This window comes from Aptenodytes patagonicus, chromosome 7, assembly GCF_965638725.1.
Source record: "Aptenodytes patagonicus chromosome 7, bAptPat1.pri.cur, whole genome shotgun sequence".
Classification (NCBI taxonomy): Eukaryota; Metazoa; Chordata; class Aves; order Sphenisciformes; family Spheniscidae; genus Aptenodytes; species Aptenodytes patagonicus.
The window spans coordinates 22,954,571-22,973,865 of record NC_134955.1 but is presented as its reverse complement, the minus strand read 5'-3'; the positions used below and the strand labels follow the sequence as shown (position 1 = coordinate 22,973,865).

At 48.3% G+C, this 19,295-nt stretch overlaps 1 protein-coding gene across 3 annotated transcripts in view; it reads left to right on the top strand.

Moving 5' to 3' along the window:
- Positions 1 to 2,826: 2,826 nt before the first annotated feature.
- Positions 2,827 to 19,295, top strand: part of SLC1A2 (solute carrier family 1 member 2) — a 105,465-nt gene continuing 88,996 nt past the window's right edge. Inside the window, exon 1 of one of the 3 annotated variants that reach the window (XM_076344368.1) lies at positions 2,827 to 2,846. Coding sequence is in view for 1 of the 3 variants with exons in the window: in XM_076344366.1 (XP_076200481.1) it covers positions 3,563 to 3,579 (17 nt within the window). In the remaining 2 variants the exon portion in view is untranslated. Of the gene's footprint in view, positions 2,847 to 3,107; positions 3,580 to 4,529; positions 4,699 to 19,295 lie in introns of those variants that run through there. The other 2 variants (XM_076344366.1, XM_076344367.1) reach the window with 2 other exon arrangements.

The window sequence follows — 19,295 nt, the reverse complement described above, 5'->3', positions numbered from 1 at the left end:
AGGCAGTCCACACAGATCTGCAAAAGTCTGCGTTAATTCCAGCTTTAGCCCTCACTGTTCTCCTTTTACTAAAGATCAGCCATGCCTAGTATTTACTGATCCTCTAACTCCTCCTCAGCATTGAATCCTATCCCCATTTGGCTTCAAACCATTCACAGATCTGGCAAGGAATAGCTGAAAGTTTCTGGGCTTGGGCAGCAACAATATAGTTTTTCACTGGCTGTATATCATGCAAAAGTATATTCTTGAAGAGAAACTTGAAAGAATTCATGGAATGAAAATCACAGGAGGAGGTTGCTACAGCTGTGCGTGCACAGCAGAATTCAGCCCCCCTTCTTTTTACAGTCATGATGCTCTTCAAAGAAAACAGAAGAAAACGGCCAGGCTTCTCTCAACCCCAGGATTCAGATTTTAGCATAGTTCTTTATAGAAAGAGGAATTAGCTGTAGCATTTGGTTCTACTTCTGGACCTCAATGATGTTTGAATCCTAGATTCAATCCTGGCTAATCTCTAAATGCAAACATAATGTTTTATTTCTATTGTTATATGACATATGTATTCACATGTATGGGTGGGCAGTCATATCAACATATCCAAGCACCTGTATGATGCCTAGTATTCGTAGGAATTACAAATAAGCTTGTCCATCCTGTCTGGCAGGCTGACCCACAGTAGTTCCACACTTACAGCCTGAGCAGAACAGGGGTTAATATATAATGAGGAAAAATAGGGGATGAAAACCAACCTGTGAGCTGGAATCACTAATCCCTTTGATAGCTAGGATCTATTTTTAAGATGCAAAACTATTTCAATCATCTCTTTGTAAACAGGTGAGGATCTATGCCATCTGTTGGAGAAAGGGTGTGAAATAGCACAATGTGGATAGCAACACATATTCCGTCTGAGGAAGAGAGCTGTGCATTCTGGAAAGGCCGTAGATATTGCTACGAAAAAAAGAGAGCAAAACAGTCTCTGCACTCTTACTCACTCCAATAGATTTATACTTCTCCCTTTGTATGTTTTTGGGGCTGGGGGTGCATTAAATTACTTCCAAAAGCCAGGGTACTTAGCTGAAAAATAGCACTGTAAGGAAATGGACATACTGAAGTACATGCTCTTCTCAGGCATACCTTCAGTGACTCTAATGGAATTGCCCTGGTAACTTGTTTTCCTTGAAAACCTAACTCCATGCTAAGATTACAAGAAAAAATGTGTATTTGATTAGGACTAGGGAATGCATACTAAGCGGCATCCTGCCATTTTTAAGGACAGGTACTGGAATCAGCTTGGTTGCAGGAAAGGCGTCCTGGGGGAGCAGAAGCGGTGGGCAGGGTCAGGCAGCCTTTACTCGGCTGTGCATCCCCTGCAGCCTCGCAGCTCCTTATTGTAGCAGGGAGCATCCCACATGGCTGCTGGCTTTCTGTGTCGCCTCCTTGGTGCAGAGGGAACAGGCTATGGCAGAAATGTTTGTTCCCTGTGAAACAGGACATTAGGTTGGTCAGACTTGGATGGAAAGACAGCACTGAGGTTGGCAGGTAGAGCCTCATCTGAGGGAAACTGAAGCGAAGGTGCATGGCAGTGTCTTGACATGGCATGAGTGTCCTGTGCCCCACCACAAGAGCACCATTACCGAACGAGATGAGAACTTCCTGCCCTACACTGCAAACATGGCCTGGCTGCAACTTGCAGGCCAGGCAAGTGGGCTGCCAGGTCAGCCTGTGGCTGGTAGCAGGATCTGGAAAATTCCAGCATAAACCATGCTGCGGTTCCCAAGAGTGATGAAGTCAGGAGGAGGGGTCGCACCAGGACATCCCTGTGCTCTCCTGTGAGCCGAGCTGCTGTGAGGGCCCGTCCAATCCGGCCCGTCCAACCCTCCCTGCTCTGGAGAGGGGCCTGCCAGGGTGGCCGTGGCCAGGCCGCGCCCCGGCCGTGCCCTCCCGGCCGCGTTCCCGGCGGCTCCTGCCCCAGCACGGCTGGGGCCGCCGCAGCAGGACTCGGCCGCGCCCCAGGAGCTGCCGTGAGCACCGCCCTGCCGCCCCGCCGGCAGGAGGCCCCGCCCGCACCTCAGCCTCCCCCGGCCCCCGGGCCCGCCAGGCTGCGGCCACGCGCGGCACCCCCCCGGGGGGGCTGGGCGGTGCTAAGGGGCGCGGCGGCGGCGGGCGGTGCAGGTAGGGACGCGGCGCGGGGCGGGCCCGGGCGCGGTCGAGGGCGGTGCGACCGGACAGAGGGCACGGGGAGGCGCTGCGGCCACCCGCGGGACGGCGACCTGTTCCCAGGGCCGCGGCGGCGCGGGGCTGGGCCAGGCCGGCGCGCCCTGGGTCTGCTCCGCGGTCAGGCTGAGGCTGCGGGGACGCCACCGCCCGGTCCCGCCGCTCTGGCAGGTGGGGCCTCCGCCGCGGTGCCTCCCCCGCCTCCCCGGCAGGGGGCAGCACCGCCCCGCGCCGTCGCCGGACAGGGCCCGGGCGCCGCGCGCTCGGTGCGGCCGCGCCGCGCCCTGCTCGTCCCTGAGGGCGGGCGGCCCCGCTCGCCGCCCGCCACGGCCTTTCGGTCCTGCTGTGGCCGGCAGCCAGCCCCGGGCCGCCCCGGCGAGACAGGACGGCTCTCGCGAAGGGCTGAACAAGCCGGGCTCGGCGAGGGGCGGCCGCCCAGCGCCGTGCCGGGCCGTGCAGCCTCGGGAGGCTGCCGCCGCGGCGTGGCCGGGGCAGGTGCCTCGGCTGCGGGGGGCGCGGCCCGGCAGGCGGGGAGGCGGCGGCGTGACCCTCGGCCGGGCGGGCTGCGGGACTCTTCTCCGGCCTGCTCGCCAGGGGACATGAGGTGCATGAGGTGGCAGCCGGACACCCACCGGGTGTGTGTGTGTGATTCGCTCCTTCCCGTCACTCCCGGCCGGCTCCCGGAGTCCCGGCGGGCCCTCTCGGTGCGGAGGGCCGGGCCTGCTCCGGGGAGGTGGTGGCGGTCCGCGGCGAGCGGGGCAGGTCGCGGTCGGCAGCGCCCGGCCCTCCCCCTGCGAGGGGCTTGCCGCCCCCCTCGTCCCCCCCCCCCCGCTTCTGTCAAGGAGCGGTTGGGGGGATTTATAGAAGTAACAACGGCTCGTGATGTCAGCCCGTGCCTAAAATAGAGAGGGATAGACTGCAAATCCACGGCTCGAGGGCTAAAACCTTCCAATCCAGCCTCAGCCAACACCGCGCCGATGTGAAGTCACCCCCACCTCTCGCACACGCACACACACACACACGCACCCCACGGCGAGGGGAGGGCGCCGGGGATCGCAGCCCAGGTGCCAGCGCCTCCTCGCCCCGCCGGCCACTGCTGGGCGGCCGCGGGGCAGCAGCGCCGGTCCCCGGGGCACGGAGAGCCCTCGCTGGGGCGGCGGCGGCGGGTGGGGTAGAGCCGAGGAGCGGAGCTGCCGGATCCTCGCCCTGTGGAGCCCCCAGGATTACAAGGAATTGCGTGCTCCTTCCCAGACGCGAGCGAGGGTTATCCCAAAGAGCCAACCTCCTTCGCGCCCTACTGTCCAAAATAATCCCTTTGGACTCTTGAGAAGACAGGGGGGCTTTCGGGACCATGGCATCGACAGAAGGGTGAGGGGGACCGTCTCTTGGGAGGGAGGAACGGGAGGATGAGGGGGGGGTCTGGCATTGTGCTTTTGGTAACAGCTTCCTGTCATCTGCTTCATTGTTAATCCTTGCCCCTCGCCATTACCTAATGGAATAATCAGGGAGCAAGAGGAAATGAGAAGCAGACGAGCCCCATTTAGCGGAGAGAGAGAGAGTGAAAAAGAATTTCAAATATGAGCCACTGGAAGGGTTTTGGTTTTCCTCCCATCACTTCTTTATTTAGCCCCCGGAGGGCAGATCGAGCTTAAACAACCTGCCTGAAAGAACAGTCCAAGTGAATGGTTAACTCAGAGGTGGAGGGGGGAGCAGCCTCCTAAAAATAATAATCAATAGTTCAAAAAGAATCGAGGAGCTGTTCCCCCACCCGCCCCCTTAAAAAGGCAACAAACAAATCTGACTTCTTGAGGAGTTTTGCAATTTTGCAGTTTTGTGCCAAATGCATTACAGTGCTAGCAAAAGAAATGCTGGGAAGGGAGAAGGGTTATACAAGAGGCTTTAAAGAAAAGCAAACACAGTTCAGCCCTGGTAGTGTCCCTTGGAAGGAAACCTTTCTCCTTACCCATGACAGGATTGCGAGGATCAGCCGCTTCGTCACTCTGATGGGGCTGGGGGCTTGTTCAGTTTACAGAGTAACTGGTAGTAGGAAAGAAAAGAAAATGTTTCTTTGATCTCTGGTTGCCCTCTTAGAATACTAGCTAGTATTAGACTGCGTCTGGTGTGAGCTTCCCCTTTATCCCTGGATGTTGTCAGGTTGTATCAGCATGATCTGCTCTGGATAGGACTCTCTGAGGACAGAGTGCAAAAGGAAGCTCTGTTTATATTGCTTTTGTGTCTCTCAGGCTGAAGGACTTGCTGAGCTGATTTAAATAACCCAACACATGTCTGGGAGGGTGTGCATGCAAGTGTCCCGTTACCTGGACAAAGGAAGGAACTAGCTCTCTACGGCGTGGCCCCCAAGCAGTTGGCTTGGGAGGAGTAGAAGGTTAGAAAGCTTTGGTTGCTTTAGAAAAAGGACAATCCCCCAGGTCTGACAGAGGGCAAATCTGTGGGGCTCTTCTGACTCTTCACGGGACTGAGAGACAGGTACCTAACTTACCATTTGCTACTGCCTTGCCTTCATGGGGAATTTCTGCTCCAAATTTGTACATTCCTGTTTTGGTAGCAGCCCAGCAGTTTAATCTGCTCTGTAGCATTTCCTCTGACAATGAAATCACTTAACTAGATACTGTCAACAAATAATTGGAGCCACAAGGAAGCAGCTCGGAGATGGAGGAACCAGCCTACATGTGTAGGGTTGCAGCTCTGTCTTCTCCGTGCCTTCTGTATCCTTGGACTACCCCAACTTTTGCTCCCCTCTGGGTGCTCCGGTCACCTGCTGTTTTCATTCCCACATAAGGCAGGTGTAGAGGTCTATGCTTGTTTTGGACTGGTGGGGGAACGTGGGATCTGTTGTGCAGGGGTTTAATAAGAGGAGACATGACGAGAGGTGGCTGTGTTAGAGGGATTTGTAAACTTTGGATGAAAGGAGGTTTTAAATGTGTGTAGAAAGAGAGGTGGTTTTAAAAGAAGTTGTCTGAAAAGGTGGGCTAAAAAAGATCAGAGCACCAGAAACAGAAAGGCTTCAATAGATGCATGCTTTTGCTTTCCTTACTGGACAGAGCTAAATTGTCAAGGTGAGAAAAGAAACAAAAAGTTCAGGCTTTGCTTTCAAACTTTTTAGGAAACTTACCTAGACTAAGACAAGCTGAAACTGTTTTATTTGGTGTGATTCAAATAGTGCTCAGTGATAGCTGATGGAGGTGTGGAAAACAAGTTGAGTGGGAAGCATTTCACTTGTCAATCCCTTTTTACCAGTGAGAACCTCTTCCAAAACTGAATTGTCATCTTTCCCTCCCCTCAGGTAAAAAGCTGAGGATGGAGATAAGTGTTACGCTCTGGCCTAAAGGTCAGCAAACTCAGGCACCATAAGGATCATCAGGGAAAGTGAATACTGACCAGACCTTGTTCAAGAAAGGCTTTCCACCAGCACCGGCACAGTGGGAAAAAGGTAGCAGAAAGCGCCCATTGCTGCAAGCAGAGCAGTGTATCTCAGGATACATGGAGAAAGACCTGCTGGAGGTGGGGACAAACTGTATGCACTCCAGGTTTATGTCTGGTGGCTCTTGGGATGTTCAGATAGATACGTTAGTTGAGATCTGAAGTATATAAAGGCTTTATTTTGTTGTGATAGAACTACTCTAACTACAGTCATTTTTGCAGTGTGTTATTTCTTTAACAGGAGAGCTTACATAAAATCTCCAAAGTGGGGATGTCAGGGGTGTAACAGGATACTTGGCGAACAACAAAAGGCCCCACAGAGGAAGGCAAATCTGTACTCCATTGTTAAGAAGTAGTGGTCACTTAGAGCCAGGATTTGCTAGGAAAGATTTCCTTGTCTGTGCCTTTCCAGTCATTATTTTTTTCTTTCAATGCCTCATTTGGTTAAGCTTATCCATGTATGGAAATTTGCTGCCCAAATCTTTCTGTTCCAAGAGGATGGTGGACAACGGGAAACTTAATCGGTTGAAAATGAGAAAGGAAATGTCCCCCAACATGGCAAAATCAGACCCATGTGTCCTCTGGGTCTACCTTGCTGTAGTTCCAGCTAGCAGGGCTTTGGCTTACTGTTGAATACGCTGTCTTTATCTTGACCGTTAAGTCTTCCTTTCACAAAATCCCCTGATACAGATCTCATTACCAAGATGGATTTTTGGTGTTTAGCTGATGCTGAAAACAGAAAAAAGCTAATTCAAGAAGGAAGGGCTAGAACCAAGTATTGATACTGTTCAGGGTTGCTTGTTTTTATGTTCTCTGTTCAAACATCCTCTGCTGACTATGACTGCAGACAGGGTGCTGCTGGGAGAAGTGGCCTTCTGATCTCTGCCGGCATCGCCTTTCATGAGTCCTTAGCATGGTTCAAAGATCCAGCAACATTAGTTCATATTCACAGATTGTGGTGTCTGGCATAGGGCTCAGTATGTGGTAGGTTGAACCTATGGAGACTTACCGTAGCAGAGCATTTAAGCATTTCCTTTGCTTTTACAGGGTCTGAGAGGACCTAAAGGTTAAATGAGATTGACTCTGATCCAACTGATGCCCATGCTTGCCTTCAGACCTTTGAGCAAAGCCCTGAACACCTTGCTTCACATGGTTTTGTTATGGCTCTCATCTCTCTCTTTAGTGTTACTGTTTCAAAAGGGAAAGAACGCAATACCTTGCTACTTTTTTTAAAAAAGAAAAACACACCATTTGTATAACCTAGAGATAGGTTTTAGATGTAAAATCAGCATGTGACTTTGTAACTCAGATATTAAACCTTGAGTGTTTAAATTATTTATTTTATTTTACCTATTTGAGTGATGCTGTTTTAGGTACTCTCAAAATCTAGAGACGTGTTTGTATTTTGTATACCTTTGAAGAGTGGGAGTTTCAGATGCGAAGTTTGGGTTTGGGTCAGTTCCTTCAAGAATATAGCCACTAGGAGACACTATCACTGCATCTATAGTAGTAAATTAAACAGAGGCAGAGCAAGTGTCTGAGCCAGGAGCTCAACCCTCTGTGTGCAGGTCAGCCTCAGAGCAGTCCTGCCATGGCTTTGGCCAGGCAGCCCTCTCCCAGTTCACAGGGATTGTCAGGGAGTCAGCATGGGCCAGTGGCCATTCCCAGTGGGCAGTTTGGATGTGATCACTATATTTTGGAGAGTTTAATAATACTGATGTGGGCTCTTTCATTTCCATTGGTCTTGGTGCTAGAGAACAGTCCCAGGGCAGGTTTATGAAAACAACAGAAATGTTAACCCTTACAGATATATGGTACACAGTTAACAGGCAAGTCTGTGTGTGCATGTGTGTATGCACCCTGATACAAAATAAATCCAGTGAAGTAGAATAGTACGCTGAAACATTATTACATTTGAAAATACAGAAGTCTGGGTAATTGCTTAGCGTTGTGATTTGATTAGTGAAATAGTTGTAACTGCTCCACAATTTTACCTACACTTAATATAAATGGTGTTTATGTAATATGAAATGGCACAGATGCAGAGCTCCCATTCTGTTCAGAGTAGCAGATATACTGCACGCGAGCTACAGAGATCCCTGTTTTGATATTTGACTTTATCAATATCTCACTTAACAGGAAAAAAAAACCAAAAAACCCCAGCTGTGGTCCATTCCTCCTCTTCAAACTTGATTGTTCCTACATTATTCTTCTATAGATACTCTCTATCTTCATCCCAAATTTCACTGTCTCTGAAGCTACAGTTCAATGGTCATGAATATGGTTTGTACTACCTGATCACCAAACAATATGAGTTTGGTCCAGATCAGGGAGCGTATGATTTGATTTCTCTAAAATTAGCCACAGCATATAGTATGGAACTTACACAGGTTTTATACTAGCTGTAGAAAGATGATTATTAGTCAATTCAACATAAAGTTAACACAGGAGGCACAATAATAAATACCTTACCTGGCATCAAGCCCTGTGGATGCAAGTTAACCTGTCAACATTTTTTGAACAAATTTGAACCTTAAGAATTAATTTATTATACAGGATTAATGTTTTAGTCATGTGGCTGTGGTGGTTTTGGATCTTGGAGTAGGAGTCCTAAAGCCATTTGCTGCATTGTCAAGACAAAGCCTGAAAGGGACATTACCAACATGTATTATACAGCTAGCCCAGAGACAAGAGGACACACCTAGGTGAGTCAGAAAAACTAGCTTTGCATTTCATGGTAGGGTTCAGGCACCTACATAGGAGAGTGGGGTTTCAGGATCTGCCACAGTATATACAACAAGCACACCCGCAGATTTCTTGTCATCTGAGTTTTTACTCTGTATACTGCATTTAATTTTTCTTCTTCGTCTTCCTAATTCCCCTTGATCTACAGGCTATCCCAACCACGATCGCTAATAACTGTAAATTTCTGAGCAGTGTTTAAAGGGTCACAGTTTTTCAGTTAAAAAAGGCTGTCATTAAAACTCCATCCTGTTTCACCTGCGTAGCAGTGTGGTTGGCATGCGGGTTCCTTCTCAGGGTACGCAACAGTGCGAGCGCCGGGGCTGTGCATGCAGGGGGACGCAGAGCCCACACTAACTCTAGCCTGCAGTGCCAGGCTATCTCTGCAGAGTTGTCTTCTTACAGGAGCAGTCTGTGTGCTTGGGAGGGGTGTGGAGAGAAGGTGCGGTGCTAACAAGTGGGCCTTCATCTTCGGTACCTTCTCATTTAATACCTTTTCATTTTCTGTATGATTTAATTCCCTTCCCCAGCCCAACATGTTGCAATACCTGCTATTTAGACCAATTAATTGTATGAGTTCTTGAAAACACTGGTTGGATCTGTCAAATCCATCATCTCTGTTATTGTCCATCTGTTAATGAAAACTCCTCTCTCGCCAAGTCAGTACAATATTTCATGCTTTTAGCCTCCAGCTTGTTAGTTTAAAATGCTATTTCCAGAGGCATACAAGCAATAAAAATAAGTGTGCTTTTATATATTTAATCCTACTTCTATATTAATTTCAAAGTGTCTCCGTGTACTTAAAGCTTTAAGACAATTAGCTACAATACATGTCTCAGTGTTTGGGAAAGATAATAGACTAGCTTCAAAGAACATAATATTTTCTAACTTTTATCTAGAACATATTTGATCCTGTGTAAGCAATTCCAAATTGGGGATCCTTACAAGGAAGAACAAAAAAGAACCAAGGCATAAAAGAATTAAGGCACACTCCTGCTAATTATAGGCATCTTTAGGAGAACGGTGTGAAATTCACAAAAATGCAGTATTTCAGGTTCACTGACATGTCTGAGAAATCAAATTCATTGAACTGTTTTAAAGAAAAGAAGGTGGAAGGGGAATTTAAAAATGAAAAACATTTAATTTTTACTTTTTAAAAATAAATGCTTAGTTTCAGCCCAAACATTTTCATTTCAAACCTATTTTTCAATTGAAAAAAAGTCACTGAAAAAAGGAAGACTAAAATGAAATGGTAGGGGCTCAAATACAAAGGAAAACACTCACTGTGTATTAAGGAAACATTTTAGTTTCACTAGAACAGTATTTGTCTTTTTTTGTGGGTTTTTTTTTTTTAACTTTTGCTGACAAACTTGAAACATATCTTTTTTAGTGTGACTGTGACTGATCTAATTCTTGACTTTTTTATAATATAAACACCAAGTCAAAAATCAGTAATTTTTCCCAGCAGCTTTCTGCTCTGTAGCCTTTTTTACTATTTTCTCAACACATGAGTTAAACTCTGGGCTATTCCTGTAGGCATTTAAATTTATATAGAATCATAGAATAGTTTGGGTTGGAAGGGACCTCTACAGGTCATCTAGTCCAACCCCCCCTGCAATGAGCAGGGACGTCTTCAACTAGATCAGGTTGCTCAGAGCCCCATCCAACTTGACCTTGAATGTTTCCAGGGTTGGGGCATCCACCACCTCTCTGGGCAACCTGTTCCAGTGTTTCACCACCCTCAGTGTAAACATTTTCTTCCTTATATCTAGTCTAAATCTATCCTCTTTCAGTTTAAAACCATCACCCCTTGCCTATCCTATAGGCCCTATTAAAAAGTCTGTCCCTATCTTTCTTATAAGCCCCCTTTAAGTACTGAAAGGCCGCAATAAGGTCACCCTGGAGCCTTCTCCAGGCTGAACAACCCCAACTCTCTCAGCCTTTCTTCATAGGAGAGGTGTTCCATCCCTCTGATCATTTTTGTGGCCCTCCTCTGGACTCGCTCCAACAGGTCCATGTCTTTCTTGTACTGAGGACTCCAGAGCTGGACGCAGTACTGCAGGTGGGGTCTCACCAGAGCAGAGTAGAGGGGCAGAATCACCTCCCTTGACCTGCTGGCCACGCTTCTTTTGATGCAGCCCAGGATATGGTTGGCCTTCTGGGCTGCGAGCGCACATTGCTGGCTTATGTCCAGCTTTTCATCCACCAGTGCCCCCAAGTCCTTCTCGGCAGGGCTGCTCTCAATCCCTGCATCCCCCAGCCTGTATTGATACTGGGGGTTGCCCCGACCCAGGTGCAGGACCTTGCACTTGGCCTTGTTGAACCTCATGAGGTTCACATGGGTCCATTCTCAAGCTTGTCCAGCTCCATCTGAATGGCATCCCATCCCTCAAGCGTGTCAGCCACACCACACAGCTTGGTGTCATCTGCAAACTTGCTGAGGGACTTGGCACTCGATCCCACTGTCTATGTCATTGATGAAGATATTAAACAGTACTGGTCCCAATATGGACCCCTGAGGGACACCACTCATCACCAGTCTCCATCTGGACATTGAGCCATTGATCACTGCCCTCTGAATGCGACCATCCAACCAATTCCTCATCCACTGGACAGTCCATCCATCAAATCTGTATCTCTCCAATTTAGAGAGAAGGATGTTGTGGGGGACCCTGTCAAAGGCCTTACAGAAGTCCAGATAGATGACATCCATAGCTCTTCCCTTGTCCACTGATGTAGTCACTCCGTCATAGTAGGCCACTAGTTTGGTCAGGCAGGACTTGCCCTTGGTGGAGCCATGCTGGCTGTCTCGAATCACCTCCCTGTCCTCCATGTGCCTTAGCATAGCTTTTAGGAGGATGTGTTCCATGATCTTCCCAGGCACAGAGGTGAGGCTGACAGGTCGGTAGTTCCCAGGGTCCTCCTTTCTACCCTTTTTAAAAACGGGTGCAATGTTTCCCTTTTCCCAGTCACCAGGGACTTCACCTGACTGCTGTGACTTTTCAAATATCATGGAGAGTGGCTTGGCAACTACATCAGCCAATTCCCTCAGGACTCTGGGATGCATCTTGTTGTGTCCCATAGACTTATGTATATTCAGGTTCCTCAGGTGGTCTTGAAGCTGATCTTCTTTTACAGTGGGAGGGACTTTGCTCCCCCAGTCCCTGCCTTGCAGTCCATCCACTCGAGAGGTGTAGGAAAAGAGGCTGCCAGTGAAGACTGAGGCAAAAAAGTTTTTGAGTAGCTCAGCCTTCTCCTCGTCCATTATTACCAGTTTGCCAGTCTTGCTCACCGGGGGTATACTTTCTTTGACCTTCCTTTTCTGGCTGACATACCTGTAGAAGCCCTTCTTACTATTCTTTGCATCCCTTGCCAAGTTCAGTTCCAGCTGTGCCTTGGCCTTCCTGACCCCATCCCTACACAACCGGGCAGCATCCCTATACTCTTCCCAGGATACCTGTCCCTGCTTCCACTGCATCTGCATTTTCTTCTTGTCCTTTAGTTTGACCAGCAGGTCTTGACTCATCCATGCCAGTCTCTTGCCTTCCTTTCCTGATTTCTTACACCTGGGGATCAAGAGCTCTACGGAAAGCATCCTTAAAGATCTGCCAGGCCTGTTCTGCTCCTTTGTCCCTGAGGGCAGTTTCCCAGGGAGTCCTATTCACTAATTCCTTGAACAGCTGAAGTTTGCTTTCCTAAAATTCAGGGTCCTGATTTTACTCTTCACCTGACCCATATCCCTCAGGACTGCGAACTCCACCAGTGCATGATCACTGCAGCCTAGGCTGCCTCCAATCTTGACATCACCGATTAGCTCGCTTGCGTTGGTGACCATCAGGCCCAGTACTGCATCCCCTCTGGTAGGACTGTCTATTAACCTGGCTTAAGAAGCTATCCTCAATGCATTCCAGGAGTCTCCTGGATTGCCTACAGCTCGCCGTGCTACTTTTCCAGCAGATGTTGGGGTGGTTGAAGTTCCCCTGCAGGATGAGAGCCTGTGAGCGCAATGCCTCCTGTAGCTGGAGTAAGAAGGCTTCATCAATAGGCTCCCCTTGATTGGGCAGCCTGTAGTAGACACCAAGCACAAGGTTCTCTTTGTTGCCTCAGTCTCTAATTCTTACCCATAAGCTTTCAACCTGCTTGTGGCTATTCTTCAGAGACAGCTCTTCATACTCTATCCATTTCTTGATGCAGAGGGCAACCCCTCCACCCCTCCTTCCTCTCCTGGCCCTTCTGAACAGCCTGTAGCCATCCATAGCTGCACTCCAGTCATGGGATTCGTCCCACCAAGTTTCACTAATGGCAACTAGGTAGTAGCTTTCTAGCAGTACGGTGGCTTCCAACTCCTCCTGTTTGTTGCCCATGCTGTGTGCATTGGTGTAGAGACACTTCAGCTGGGCTGTTGGCCGTGCCACCTTCTTAGAGGAACACCCCTTAATTCCTTTGAGGTATTTCACTGGTGTTTCCCTATTGGCTCCTATTACCTCAGGAGCCCCTGGCTCATCTCCGTAAGACAAGTGTGCTCCAGTGTAGCCAGCATGTCTCAGAGCAACAGGCTGAGGGCCCTCGCTAGCACCCCATCCCTCTAACCTTGGCATGTCATCCCACAGCTTGTCGCAGGCAAGCCTGATATTAACACCCTTCCCCTTTAAGTCTAGTTTAAAGCTCTGTCAATGAGCCCCGCTTGCTTGTGAGTGATGACCCTCTTCCCCCTTTGAGAAAGGTGAATCCCATCTGATGCCAGCAGGCCTGGTGCCGTGTAGGCCATCCCATTATCAAAAAACCCAAAACTGTGGTGGTAACACCAGCCACGGAGCCATGTATTAATCGACTGGGTGCGTCTGTTTCTTCCAATGTCGCTGCCTGCAAGTGGAAGGAGAGAGGAAAAAATAATCTGTGTTCCAGATTCCCTTACCAACCGTCCCAAGGCCCTGAAGTCTCTTTTGATTGCCGTTGAACTACATGTTGTGGCTTCATCACCACCCACATGGAAGAGCAGTAACAGGTAATAGTCCAAGGGCCGTACCAGGCTAGGAAGTTTCCTAGTGATGTCCTTAACCTGGGCCCCAGGGAGGCAGCAGACTTCCCTAAGAGGAGGGTCTGTCCAGCATATTGGACCCTCTGTTCCCCTCAGAAGGGAGTTGCCTACAACTATAATATACATTATGTATATGTGTATATATGTGTGTGTGTGTGCATATATATGTATGCTTCATTGCTCCTTTTCAGATACTGTCTCCTTTCTTCAACAGTTTTATTAGTAGACTTTGCTGCTGTTTCTGTCATACTGGGGCATTTTAATTCCACCTCTGTCATATATTTCCACAGTAACTTTTGGCTTTCTCTTTTACCGTTAGATATTGGTCTACTTCCTACACTTTCAGCCATCTCTGTTGTCATTCTTTTATTTCTAGTCCTTCGTGGCTTCTGTTTTGTCTTTTTTTAATAATAATTCTCCTTCCTGGTCACTAGACACTGACGATTCACCTAGGGTCTCTGTGAAGACAGCCAGTTCAGAAGAGGTTTTGCTAAGTCTCTATGCTTCAGTACTATTTTGCTTAGTTTGGAGTAGAACGTTTCTTCTCTGGCTGCATGCAAAGGCATATCTGATTCTCTCTTCAGCTGGTTCACTGGTGTTGCTTCCAAAATGACCAGGAAGTTTTGAGCCTTTTCTCTGTCAATCTCAAAACCTGTTAGTGTATTTTGCGGTGTTGATTTTCACAATGGCAGGTTTGCAGCATTGCTTTTTAATACTGGTAACCATATATAGGCATAGGGGCTGCCTGCCTGTCTGTTGGGTAGGCAAGTTGCAACTGCCGTTACCAAAGTCAAGGTCCTTAAGCTCTGTCCAGGAACTGAGCTTTTTCTTATTCTGTGATAGCTTATTATCAGCTGCATCCCCAATAAGAAGATAATGGACAGCACCTCTGAAGTAGATATTTAAAGTTTAAATTTAATCAATCATCCCTTCAGCATATGCAGAATAATCAGTGATGTATCCAAGTGTAAAATCTGTGTGAGTGAGAAGATGGTCAGTTCAGTACTAGAACGCTTAGAGAGGGTAGCAGTAAAACCTGCATTCAAACTGATACTTGACAAAAGTGTAAATGTATTAATTTATCCCTGTATATCTATCCCAGGGAAGACAGGTAAACAGGTCTAAGGGGAGCTATATCACCTGCTAGTTCACATTTCTGTGTGAATCCAGTTAGTCTCACTTAGCCCCACTGCCAGATTTGTGCTTCAAATCTGAGAGTGACTGTACCTCTGATTTACTTGTGGCCTCCTCAAGCCATAGCATGTGGTTTCCAGATGGTGGACTTCATCTCCCCCGAGGCAGGAAACCCTGGTGTTTGCCTTTCCAACCGTTCATTGTACTTTTCTCCTGTCATTTACTGTGCTAAGCCCAGCAGCTGAGTTAAGTTTGGATCTTGACAAGGGACATCTACAAGAAGGGCCGGAAGGAGGATCCGGGGAACTACAGGCCTGTCAGCCTGACCTCGGTGCCAGGGAAGATTATGGAGCGGTTCATCTTGAGGGCGCTCACAAGGCATGAGCGGGACAACCAGGGGATCCGGCCTAGCCAGCACGGATTCATGAGAGGCAGGTCCTGCTTGACCAACCTGATCTCCTTCTATGACCAGGTGACCCACCTAGTGGATGAGGGAAAGGCTGTGGATGTGGTCTACCTGGACTTCAGCAAGGCCTTTGACACCGTCTCCCACAGCATTCTCCTAGAGAAGCTGGCGGCTCACGGCTTAGACAGGTGGACTCTGCGCTGGGTCAAAAACTGGCTGGACGGCCGGGCCCAGAGAGTTGTGGTGAATGGAGTTAAATCCAGTTGGCGGCCAGTCACGAGCAGTGTTCCCCAGGGCTCAGTTTTGGGGCCGGTCTTGTTTAATATCTTTATCGATGATCTGGATGAGGGGATTGAGTGCACCCTCAGTAAGTTTGCAGACGACACCAAGTTGGGTGGGAGTGTTGATCTGCTCGAGGGTAGGAAGGCTCTGCAGAGGGACCTGGACAGGCTGGATCGATGGGCCCAGACCAATTGTATGAGGTTCAACAAGGCCAAGTGCCGGGTCCTGCACTTCGGCCACAACAACCCCATGCAGCGCTACAGGCTTGGGGAAGAGTGGCTGGAAAGCTGCCTGGCGGAAAAGGACCTGGGGGTGCTGGTTGACAGCCGGCTGAACATGAGCCGGCAGTGTGCCCAGGCGGCCAAGAAGGCCAATGGCATCCTGGCCTGTGTCAGAAATAGTGTGGCCAGCAGGAGTAGGGAAGTGATCGTGCCCCTGTATTCGGCCCTGGTGAGGCCGCACCTCGAATACTGTGTTCAGTTTTGGGCCCCTCACTACAAGAAGGACGTCGAGGTGCTGGAGCATGTCCAGAGAAGGGCAGCGAGGCTGGTGAGGGGTCTGGAGAACAAGTCTTACGAGGAGCAGCTGAGGGAACTGGGGTTGTTTAGCCTGCAGAAAAGGAGGCTGAGGGGAGACCTCATTGCTCTCTACAACTACCTGAAAGGAGGTTGTAGCGAGGTGGGTGTCGGTCTCTTCTCCGAAGTAACAAGTGATAGGACGAGAGGAAATGGCCTCAAGTTGCGGCAGGGGAGGTTTAGATTGGATGTAAGGAAAAATTTCTTTACTGAAAGAGTGGTGAAACATTGGAACAGGCTGCCCAGGGAGGTGGTGGAGTCCCCATCCCTGGAGGTATTTAAAAGATGAGTAGATGAGGCACTTAGGGACATGGTTTAGTGGGCATGGTGGTGTTGGGTTGACGGTTGGACTCGATGATCTTAGAGGTCTTTTCCAACCTCTATGATTCTATGATTCTATGACAATGACAGAGATCACTGGTAAACAAGTCACGTGCACAGCTAAGCTTCTGACACACTGCACATCATTCACAAAGCCTGTCTGCAGGTGCTGTGCACAAACCTGTCCATTCCTACTCCTTTGGGCAAGTGTGTCTGATGCAGCAAGCACCCTCTTGGAGGGATTGACTGACACCTCTGGTACATCTTTCCAACCTGGAGGAGCAACATGATCAGGGACCAGTTTAGATCCTGAAGGTGGTGTAACTGTATTAGCCCAGCATTGTATCCAGGCTAATGACTGCCTCTTAGCCAGGCTAATTAGCTTGAGCGTAGGAGAGCGCTAGTATGGATGTCCCAGGCTAGCACAGAGGCAGACATGGGTACTCTTTATGTCCCAGGTCAGGCCCATACAGAGCCTGAAAACCTGTTTCTCAACAGGTTTCTCATTCCAAGGAAAAAAAGATCGTTAGTTCTTCTAGAGTATGAAAATTATGGCCAGCATTTGTGATTTTTACTAACTACCAACCATGTAGGACCGTGGCTTCCTTAATCTAAAAAAATGCCAACACATATGTAACATGTAACTGGGGATATGAGAGTGAACTAGAGGCTCTCCATAGGTCCCTTCCAACCTTAACTTACCACAAATACACGATATGCTGCTGTCTCCATGTAGTATCTTCATATCTCAGTTCTTGGATATGGCTGTGATGCCATATACTGCTCGCACACCATACTGTACTATACTATGTCCATGTTACTGATTTTTCATGAGGTTGGCTTCAGGCTGTGTATACATGAATAATAGTCCAGCCTAACAGGAATAGTTGGTCCTGGTAAGTCCACACTACATTGGTTAGTATGTGGAGAGCCTTAGGTGTGCTCCTAGAGTGCATTTCCTTGTGTAGCTTAATCCAAAAGTAATTCAGTGCATCTGCCCCAACACAGCTCAGAAATGCGAACCAGAGCACAGCAGGTAGGCATCGTCAGGAAGTTCACTCCAGAAGCTTGCTCCTGATTCAGGCTAAATTGCTACTATAAATTTACCCTCAGCTGGTTACTGATACTCCTCAGGTAAGTGCTCCCCACTGGGCAGTTCCTGGCAGGCTCTTGCATCTTCTGGATACTCGTGCATGCTGGCAGCACGGCTGCTTCTGCAGCCACAAGCTGCAGTGCTGCCATGGCCTGTTGAGACATTTGCGTACGTAAGCCACTAGTGAACAGTACTTGGCCTACTCATCACGAGGAGCACAGACTGGGGCAAAGCATGGCTGGAGGTAAACCATAGTCTCCAGTCATACAGAATGTGGAGGCTTCTGTTGCAAATTCATGCCAAATGTGCAGAGGGCTCTTGGCCCCATACAATGGCAGAAGCAGCATACTGTGTATGTACAGTTGTAGTATACTTCCTTTGAGGCAGAAAGCTATCATCTCATTAATTAAGCATCTGGTCCTTATCTGTGTAAGAGCTACTCTTGCTATAGTAACTGAGAAAAGATTTGTCCTTAAAAGCGCACATGTATATAAACACATGGCATCCCCACGCACGCACGCATATGGGAATTAATTAGCACCTGGCTGCCATTTATATCACAGCAATCTAGGACAGGAAGCGAAAAACAGATCAGAATCCCTCACCCAACATTTTAGGGGGACTTAGAACAGGCAGATGGCAGTGTCCCATGCTGGAAACTGCCAGGAGATACTATTCCTATTGATATAAAAACTGCTGGAGGAACCTTCCCAGCTGTGTAGGCCAAAAGCATTACAAAACCTGTCTCACTGTAATACCAAAGCGCCTCAGTAGGAAGCCTTCCACTGCTTCCAGGATTAGCTGTTGCCTTCCTTCTTGCTTTCTTTCCTGTCCCGTTTGCAGGCGTATGTTCCCTGGTGGTCTGCTGAAGGGGGTTCCCGACAGCCCTTTCCGATGGGAACCTGGAGGACCCTCTGAAAGGTGTGGTACTGGGCTTGAAGTTAAGGGCAGAAGGGCCACGTAGCAGTCACTGTCTCTGCCTTGAGGAGGACATTCCTGTCTCCCTTTTCTGGGAACGGGTTTGTGTCACATGGTGGCACCCTTGCAAACTGAATAAAGCTTGAACTCCTGCTGCAGCCTCTCTCCTCAGTCAAGGAGGTCTAGGGGGTTTTCACCCTCACTCAGTAACTGAGGCTTGAATGTCTTCAGATGCTGATCTCCTGATTGTGTCTCGCGTGAAATCAGTGAATAGGTGGAAAAACTTACTGGGCAGCGGGAAACATAAAACCCTCAAGGATGGTGTGTAAGCCCCATTTTTTAGGTAACCTGGCAGTAGACGCAAAATCATAGTGCAAAGAGTAAAATCCCAATATGTTGGTTGCTATTTATCATGCCTGGCTATTTTTGCCAAGACACTTCTTTTTTTCCTCAATAATATTTAGCAATGAGATGTTACTATCAGTAGCAGTTAAGGATTTTGTGAAACATAAAGCAAGAATATACATAGCTAAATTCAAACCAAAGAAATCCTGTTCTGGCCACCTGGATTCTCGCCAGCTTCCTGCCTTAGATGGTGGTATTGTGTTACCAAGTGCTCTTAAACGGTTATGTTATTTTGCCTTTCCACAAATGAGTTAGGCTGTTGAGTTTAGGTACCTCAGTTTTGTAGTTGTGCGTGCTTTGGAAGCCTCTGTGTCTTAGGAGATCAATCTGCTTGAGATCTTGCTGTTCGTCATTGTGCTGGCAGTGTCCAAAAGCCTGGGCTGAGGATCAGAGCCCAGCTGTACGTTAACTGTTACATACATTTACAGTAGAAAGACAGACAGTTGTCTGCTTCAGACAACTTGCACTCTCTTACAGAGATCCAGCAAACTACTGCAGCGAGAGCATCGCAGTGTTTATTACCAGAACTTCTTTGTGTGCTGCATTTTTCTAGCTAAAAAACCACACCATCAGTTGTTATGGGCCTCTGACGTAGGGGCCCCGTTGAGAGCAGGAGTAAGATGGAGTCCGAAACCAACTCAATTTGTAGGTTTTATTTATTCAGTAACGTACAGAGAAATGTTTCTAATTCAAAATAACAATGGTGTTAGTTAATCTGGATGTATTGTC